The sequence below is a fragment of the Branchiostoma belcheri genome, unplaced genomic scaffold, assembly GCF_001625305.1.
Source record: "Branchiostoma belcheri isolate BF01 breed outbred unplaced genomic scaffold, Haploidv18h27 scaffold5, whole genome shotgun sequence".
NCBI lineage: Eukaryota > Metazoa > Chordata > Leptocardii > Amphioxiformes > Branchiostomatidae > Branchiostoma > Branchiostoma belcheri.
In genome coordinates this window covers 1,748,300-1,757,511 of record NW_017804131.1, presented here as the reverse complement: position 1 = coordinate 1,757,511, position 9,212 = coordinate 1,748,300, and the positions used below count along the sequence as shown (strand labels likewise).

The 9,212-nt window shown below is 41.0% G+C and overlaps 1 protein-coding gene and 2 non-coding genes across 3 annotated transcripts; all 3 read right to left on the bottom strand.

Moving 5' to 3' along the window:
• Nucleotides 1–846: 846 nt before the first annotated feature.
• Nucleotides 847–919, bottom strand: Trnaf-gaa. The gene has a single exon. It is a non-coding gene; the product is annotated as a tRNA-Phe (tRNA).
• A 754-nt stretch (nt 920–1,673) lies between these two features.
• Trnaf-gaa lies at nt 1,674–1,746 on the bottom strand. The gene has a single exon. It is a non-coding gene; the product is annotated as a tRNA-Phe (tRNA).
• Nucleotides 1,747–3,815: 2,069 nt separating this feature from the next.
• On the bottom strand, nt 3,816–4,977 carry LOC109480182. Its single transcript, XM_019782344.1, has 3 exons — nt 4,892–4,977; nt 4,672–4,760; nt 3,816–4,386 (listed from the first exon to the last, which is right to left on the bottom strand). Exons 2-3 carry the CDS (start codon nt 4,736–4,738, stop codon nt 4,127–4,129), a joined length of 327 nt encoding a protein of 108 aa, XP_019637903.1. The 5' UTR covers nt 4,739–4,760; nt 4,892–4,977; the 3' UTR covers nt 3,816–4,126.
• Nucleotides 4,978–9,212: the final 4,235 nt, after the last annotated feature.

The window sequence follows — 9,212 nt, the reverse complement described above, 5'->3', positions numbered from 1 at the left end:
CTCCGCTACAACATAGGATATATGTAGCTAAATTAGTGTGTGTAATGATGTGATGTGATATGAGTTTATTAATACTTGCACATGTATATTGAACAGCCACATTGGATGCAAGTTTCTTGGGTGGCATATATCAAAGTTTAATTATAATTATTTTTGTAAGAAAACACAAAGAAAAACTAGCAAAAACAACTAATAACGAAGTGTTAAAATAGGTGACATGGCTTCCGCTGTCTCACAGACACGTTACTTCTGGTCAACACTTATCATCTCATGTCAGACAAACGCGTGAATTTTCTCGCCTGTCACCAGTCCTAACCTCGGATTTACATAAAAATAAACGTGTCGAGAAGACTACGTGGAAAACAAAACAATATTTGGTCATGAATTAACACCCTTATTGTTACTACCACGCGATGAAGAAAAATGAATATGTAAATAGTATTTCTTAGTAAATGAATAATTTATTTTTACTGCTGTTTGACATTGGCCAAAAGGTACTAGTACTTGAAAGTACTACATGTAGTTACTTACTCAGTAAGCAAAGGTTGGTGGGGAAGATTGTTACCTTTTTGCTATGCCCTATTTTTCTCTCTCTTGGGTTAGAGATAGAAAAAATAGACGTATTAGAAAGGTAACGATCTTGCCCACAGACCTATGCTTGAAGAGTACTCACAAAGTTGGGGAAATCAAAACCAGAGAGCGCCAAGTATCATATTAATGTCATGTTGTTTGATTATTGATCCATTTTACTCATCCTCGCGATTATCATCATATTCATTTTGCAATGATAACGGACAGTGATTGACCAAAGTTTTATACCATTCCAATTGACATTGTTAAAAATATTGCCACGACCCGGGATTGAACCAGGGACCTTTAGATCTTCAGCCTAACGCTCTCCCAACTGAGCTATCGCGGCGGTTAGAAATGTCTTCTTACGTGCATTATTCGCCCATTACAGTAGAACTACTGGACAAACTGATATACTAATATGTAATTATGTTTTATCCCAATTTAGTATTAGCCAGGAAATCATAACCTCCTTGGTAATTAATATGATTATTAAAACAGTGTAAAACTGTTGAGAGGCCACCCTGGTTAAAGCAAACACAACTTGATGAATATTCAAGCAAATGTTTTGATTACTTGTTTGAAAAAGACAATATCTCGTTATCGCATATTATCAACACATACATAGGCATCTTATTTCAAGAGGACGCTGATTCAAGAAAATGCATATTAAAGCGAGGATGATACAAATGTTCCCCTCTTCTATCTCAAGAGTTTCAAGCGTCCTTTCTTGGAAAGAACATCGGTTTTGCTTTAGAATGGAGATTTAACGAGTTCTTTTTTTTCGGTCAAACAGTAAAACAATAACCCTATTATCACCCTCTTCAGACGACATTGATATACAGATCAATTTCTGCGCTTGTAATTAACTTTGCCAAGAAATATCTAACGCACCGCCGAGTTCTAAATCCCTCTTGTAACAGTGGTTTTTACTATATCTGTCTCTTGATATGATTGCATGATGAGCGCGCTTCATTAAGAAGATCGCACCACTTCGTGACAGAGATATTTGTTCAGCTTACCTACGTGCAAATGATATGTTAGCGAAGCCCACTAATATAGAACTGAAAAAGTCTGATAGCATGGTGGACGTTTAAAAAAACTGCCACGACCCGGGATTGAACCAGGGACCTTTAGATCTTCAGTCTAACGCTCTCCCAACTGAGCTATCGCGGCTGTTTAATATTGCTTCATACGTCCACTATTCACCCATTGTAGCGGAACTAATTATGAATATGATATATATGTACTAACATGTAACGGGATTTCATTTCAATGAGGCAAGGAGTTTATAACCTCATTGGTATTGACAGCTCATTTTATCTGTAACATAAAGTCCCATAGAAACCCTGATGAAATACTTGGCCCATATTCCATAGGCCCTCTAAAAGCAAAAGTTTCATTCTGTTCTTTCACTCACGCTCAATGCATAAGATAATAAATCTGAGTGGGTTGTCAGCACAATACAAGATAGCACTTTGAAGATGGTTGAGAAATCATTTAGAGGCCACCCGGGTTAAAGCAAACAGAACTTTATGAATATTTAAGCAAAAGTTTTGATTACATTTTTGAAAAAGACAATATCTCGTTATCGCATGTCATTAGAACATCCTATTTCAAGAGTATGAGGATTGAAGAGACTGCATAATAAACCAGGATTGACACAGACGTTCTCCTCCTTCTGCCTCAAGAGGTAAAAATGCCCTTTTTCAGTTTTGCTTTTGAATGAAGATTTAACGAGTTCTTTTTTTGGTCAAACAGTAAAACAATAACTATTATCACCCTCTTCAGAAGACATTGATATACAGATCAATTTCTGCACTTAGAATTAAGAAATATCTATCGCACCGCCGAGTTCTAAATCCTTCTTATAACAGTGGTTTTTACTATTTCTGTCTTTTGATCTGATTGATGAGCGCAAGAAGATCGTACCACTTAGTGACAGAGATATTTGTTCAGCTTACCTACGTGCAAATGATATGTTTAGCGATGACCACTAATATAGAACTGAAGAAGCAAAACTTCCCAGTGTACTGGAGTATAAAAGTTTTGGACAATCCCAAACGCAAAATTAGCACAAATTCACCCAGTTGTGTGATATTTAGATACTAGTAATAATGTTTCAAAAGTTTTGCCACGACCAGTACTAGATCACATTTGAAGCACTTGTTTTCTAATTTATTTCATGATGGTGCATCGTGTTTCCGCTCACAAAGAACAACCAAACAGTGACGTTTTTCTTCGAGGGTGGTATTAAAACCATCAGAAGTTCCTTCAATTTTCAGCATGAAAAAGCAACTCCTTAGGAAAAGTGTTCTTTTTGGTAATACAATATTGGTTTTGATTTTGAATGGGCACTTAACGGGGTCTTTCTTTCCGTCAGACTAAAACAATAACCTCGTTATCACCTTGTTCAGAAGACATTGATACACAGATCAATTTCTTCTTCAAAAAGTCAAGATGTTTACCCACATTTCCATCTGACCTGCTACAGGCTGGATGTCATCTACATAATCTAGACCGTCGTTGCCACCCAGACAAAAGTACAACCACAAATGGCACAATCATATACATTGTACTGATGATATAGCCCTATGACTATACCTATGGTATACCTGGACATATGGTACTGGTGTAGGGAGTGGAGGGCCGGCGACATTCAACAAAACAAATGCACCACAGATGATAGACAACCTACTACTGCAAAATTGTTTCCACTCCAACAAATAAACGATGCGATAGCTGGCTAGAATACTGCGGCTGAATAGAGGAACGCGCGAGGTATTTTTCAATAGAAATTCGTCTTGGTTTGGGACGCTGAATGGACACCTGTTATGCCGGGCACGCCGCCGCTGCGGTAGGTTCAGCCTGGGAAACACCGCACATGTTAGGTAGAAGTGCCGAGAAGGGTGGGGATCCTCGCCATGCTATGTTTCCTACTTCCTTTTCTTTCACTCCTTTATTCAATAGGAATGTTTCCGTCTTTTCATTAGCATTATGTTCACTTCCGATAACGCTCACTTGAATTGTAACACCACAATGGCTTTTCTTGCCAAACTTTGTAAGCATTGATGACCGTGACGTATAAAAGATGACAGATCATTCTCCTGGTGAATTATTTCCTCTATTTACTTCACATGTACGCAGACCTCCCGCATTGAAGCTTTCGAAGTACGCCAGCCATAAACGGTTTGTGCCTATTAGTATAGTCTTATCCTTTAAGAACACAGAACGTAACCTCAGAATATCGCATTTTGATATTTATTTACAACAAAATCATCATAGAAACTGCCACATTGATATCATTATCACATATTCATTATGATTTTCACTGACGGCATGATTGCACTTGACTGCAGCAGTACACGTACAGTAAGAAATAAACGTTTTTTTTTTCTGGACTTATATGTGCGTAGTTGGCAAAACTTTTCCACAAATCAAGTACATTATAATGCACAAATCGAATGGCTATTAACAGGAACACGGCGTTCTGAACATGGTATTGTTCATGCGCTGTTCCGTCATAATATCTTACAAAGTTCACTGTCTGAAATCTTTACTTCTTCCCGTCGAATATCTTAGGTCCTGCTGCGCTGCGTAGAAAGTCCCGGTTTGCGCTGAACAGCTCCAGTTGTTCCGGGGCGGCCGCGACTGAGAGGAACGGCAGTTCTAGCTGCTCCGGATCCGCTTTGGCCACGCCTCCTCCTCCGAGGAAACTGCTGGCGACGTCTTCGTTCTGCAGGAGGTCGGAGAGAGAGAACCCTGCTCCCGGCCCTACCAGGCCTGATGGTCCGGTCCCCAAACCGCCCATAGAACCTACATGAAAGATATACAAGAATGATGATGAGCGAAATACTGCCAGCGTTTATAAGAACTTTGTCCTAAGAGTGCTCTGGAGTTTTCGTCAAATTTTACATGTTCATTTGACATGATATTTCGGAAGAAATTGTATCTTCGCTTTCGGACCAGAAGTACTAATCTATTAGCATAACGTCGGGAGAAAGTCGTAACGTTGGCCAAGAACATAAGTACAAAAGGTACTTGAAGTAATTCCCAGCTACCAGAGTAACAGAAAAGATAGTCGCCAAAATGTCCACTTACGGGCTTCCGTCATAATGAAGACTGCAAATGCCGACAGGACGAAGATGCCCACCAGTTTCATTGCCATGGCTGATGATTGAGTCTTTTAACTGTGTAAGGCAAGAGAGAGAGAAAGTTATCACTTCTAGTACCAAGCGATTATTCTTGCGTTCGCTGGTATCTCTGAAAACGATGGAATCTCTGGAATCTCTGAAAACTGAAAGGAACTGAAGGAACTCACCTATTTTCAGCTTCCCGGTATACGCTTCCAACTTCTGTGGACTGATAGTGAAGCTCTACTCGTTGTTTCTGCCTCTTATATACAGCTGAGGGGGAAGCCCCGGCGACGAGAAGTTGCCCGGAAGTTTACTTTAAGTTTGCGGATTCTCAGTATCATCCAGGGGGCTGCTGGGAGCGAAAGATGACGTCATCAAGGCCGGTCCCAGCCAGTGCCTTGCTTTAGTCGTGACGTCATTGGTACTCAGCCACGGATTTGGAGCTGTTCCCAGATCGGCCTGTGTACACACATGTAACTTACTGACCTTTACTTGAGACACATGGAACTGATGAAAACTGTAGGTTTATATTTGAACGATAATGTGAAATTAAATCTACGTTCTATATATACATCCATTGCTAATGACAAGGGGGTTAATGTCTATAGCAAACAAGCGTCAGGGTAAATACAACATAGCACCAAGGAGGCCCTTTTAAACCTTCTTGATAACACCTAACCCGATCACTGATCTGCTGAGTACGCTGTACAGGGAAACTTGGAAACCGTACACACTCGCGATAAGACGCGGATATTACATTTACATCACTTCCGCTTACCTGCCAAGGACTCACGATAAGCTTATCTGAAAGACCGACCACCTTCTTGGAAACACAAGGAGTATTTTTTCACGTGGGCTAATCTAATAAATTTCGTAGGTCTGACTTGTGTGCTGAACGACACGAGGCTGGTTTATACAAGTATACGTGACGGTAGGCACACCGTCCCCATTACGCAATGAACTCTTGAACCCAACCCTGTGTTCAAGGGTCCTATATAAAGTCCTTGCTATGTGTCATGTTTCTATCGCATCGCTAGCTCGTACTAGTAATTGGGCTCACCAAGTCATTGAACTCATTGGAGAACTTATTGAATCGTACAAATTTCGTGAATCGTGGAAGACGTTAGGACTGTTCTTTATGATAAGGATTTGAAGGAAGGGTCACTTAATGACTTATATAACTGCACTTATAATATCTCCTGAACGATATTCGAGTTGGCTTCATATACTAGTATACGTAGTGCGCCAGATAAAACGGACATCAACGAGGAACAACTTGATGCTTTAATGCAAAAATACCTTTATCCACAATGCTTATCGTATTTCTACGGTGCGCTTGTGAGTGAAACCAGCGGATGCGCACCATCACCTATTCCCCAGTCAGGCTCGTACCCAGGGTATCCTCTCTGTCACCAGAACACAAATTTGTACAACTGATTATTCACGGACCATTTCCTCTTTGTCCTCGGAACTACTTAACCCTGCGACCTCGTCATATTGGTACTTAAAATCACTTAAGTCTGGAGTCCTTCAAAAACAGTGTGAAATACGTATTCAATTTTCTTTATACCACCCGAACAATGATATTTAGGACAACGATTTCAAGATGGCTGTCGCTATGGTAATCAGTATCGTGTTTAGTACTACGTCTATACCCTTATGACCACCCCTGTGCCGTCCTACGCAGGAGGTAAATGATGTAAAGGTGTGAAGATATGTGAGGATGGCAGAAGGATGAAGAAGAGCACGGACAGGGATGACACCCTCTTGAATAGACCGTCCCGGACAGCGGACGGTTTAGCGCAAATATGTCCATCACCATATGTCGCCTTACGGCCTTCGTACGGACTGTTTTCATGTGTTGGGTCAACAGAAGTTTGTTTGGATTTCTAAAATCTCCGTGAGATCATTTTTGTCGCATTTGTGATAGAAGAACTCCAGTGTATGTGCATGTATGGTGGGGGTCGACTTGGCTATACCAAGGAGGTTTTAAAAAACCTATAACATACTGTTCCCCCTCTGTATTATTTATATGCGGACGAATTAAGCAGATTTCGTATCCAGTATTCTGAAGCACAGAAACCACGGCTGATCGAAAACAGGTATTTTCAAAATTGAAAACAACCGTTCCACGGTGCATGCAAATAAACATGTACAGTCAAACCTGTACTAGCGGTCACCTTTGTATAGTGGTCACTCGGCCATAGCGGTCAGTTTTTGCCGGTCCCTTGAATTTTTCCCATTGACGTAAGCATTAAGAATCGTGTCTATAGCGGTCACTGTTCAACGCGGTCAGCGGTCACCCCATTCCGGTCCCGCCGGCATGTCAACACCGCCGATAGCGGGCGCGGCTGGCCGTAACCCGCTAAGCACCACGGCCGTAACACCACTATCCCACCTCGGGCTACGACCGTTATGAGCCTTGTGATAATTTTCCGATCGCTACATCACTAAAATGTGAACTGAAAATTAGACTCCATATGTGTATGAAATAAAGGAAAACTGGCTTTTGACACGAATTTTCTGCGGTCGCGGGTGTCTTTGATATCTGCGTTTTCCCCAACACCAGTGCCGTGCGTGCCGCATGGAGCTTTCAATGGACTCGGCCGCTCGGCGAAGATTACGGCAATTATCTTTCAAAAAAAAATTAAGAATATCCATATTTGGTTTCTCGATTCCTTGAAATGCGTAGATATGTGCATAGCTTCCGTTTTTCATGGGCATAATTCAAGAAATTTGGCTCGAAAAATGCGTTTCGTATTTTTCCAAGATGGCGCATGTTCGCTGCAGAGGGAGGTCAATTGGGGTCATCGGAAGACTCCACTGTTATGGAGGTAGATACACCGAGTTTTATTTAACTTCATTAGCGTCAAATGACGTAATTACATTATGAAAACATTTCAAATACATTACTACAAGTAATTTTAGATGTAAATTTAAAACTGTAGTGGATATTTTGGAAAAGATATAAGTCTGAAAGGAGAAAATTTTCTGTTGACTACCACATTGGCATAATGGTAAAGGCAGACAACCCACGCGGGGAGAAACCCAAGCCGTAAACAAAGGAGAGTTTTCGCTACGTTTTCATGTTCAAAAACGACCAAAAACGGAAAGTAACTGGCAACTGACGAACAATTATTTTGCTGTTAACTAAATAGACAGCATCTTGGTACAAAATAACTTATTTACGTGGTTGGAATTCGCTGTGGCGTATGTCGGTCGCGCGAAGCAAGTGTTCACCAAAGAACAAAAACATGGCGATGTCGTTCTCTTCCACTTTTCGACTAACAACAACAACTAGTACTAGTAACGTGGCGATTGCGGAGAAACGATGGCAAACGCGGAGAGACAGACGCCGAACTTATTCCAAAAGGTGGAAGTGATCGGACTGGCAGGGAGAGTGTGGAGAAATCGTCGAAAGCTGAGCTTAGATTAAATGATTTTGCAGTCGATAGAAATTTGTTTGGAGTTGAAAGTTTGTTGCTTGATTTGCTTTCTTTTCTTTAGCCACATGTAGTACTAGTATGTACACAAGAACAGTAAATGACAACCAGTGATTTTGTTTTAATGTGAATGGTTTCATTGTCCCGGAATAGATGAACTGAATATGTTGAGTGAATGTATCTTTGATGTCAAGTTAATGTTTCCATGCAAATTATATTTCTGTATTTCTTTTTTTTTTAAGCAAGTACAAAATAAAGTGCAACTAAAGCAAAAGAACAACAAATTATTGAACTAAGACATGTACATATAAAAGGGGTTTACCTTTGCAAATGTATGTATTCATATGTTTCAGAATAAAGACATCACTGTTGGTACTCAAAGCATGTGTCCCTTTTTTTTGGGGGGGGGGGGGTCAACTAACCGGCTGTTTCTCTATAGTGGTCACCTGGCCATAGTGGTCAAATTTGGCCAGTCCCTTGAGTGACCACTATAGGCAGGTTTGACTGTATACTAACAAGAGAGCGTGCAAAGCCATGCTTTCCTAATCCTAGCACATAGTGACATACGGATCTGGTTTCGCTTCACTGGCGTACCATCGAATGTAGACCAGTCGCACACAAAGCGTGGGGACTACCTCCACCTGCCCTCATGTTTTCTCCTCAGATTATGTCTTATACTGTGTGATAGAACCGTGATAACATCGTGATTTATCTGTAGTGTTATCGGATCAATTAGCAAAGCATGGCGGGAAATGGAGCATAGTGTAAACTTAGCGGCACATTCGCGCCACGTCAGGCGTACCCTGGGCGGAAATGAGAAGGTCGCAGGTGAGTGTGCAACGTCAGTTCCGCTTCATGGATCAATCTACTGTCAGCACGCCTGAAAAGACTGACCGACAACGTTCGGCGTACTCTCCAAGCAGACTTTTTATCGGGGTTTCTTTTTTTTAGCACTGGAATTTCAGTCCCAAAAACATTCCAGTGCAAAAAAAGAAACCCCGAAGGAAGAAAACCTAAAAACACGCCAAAAATACAGTAAGCCAAAACCATAACCTCTGCTTAA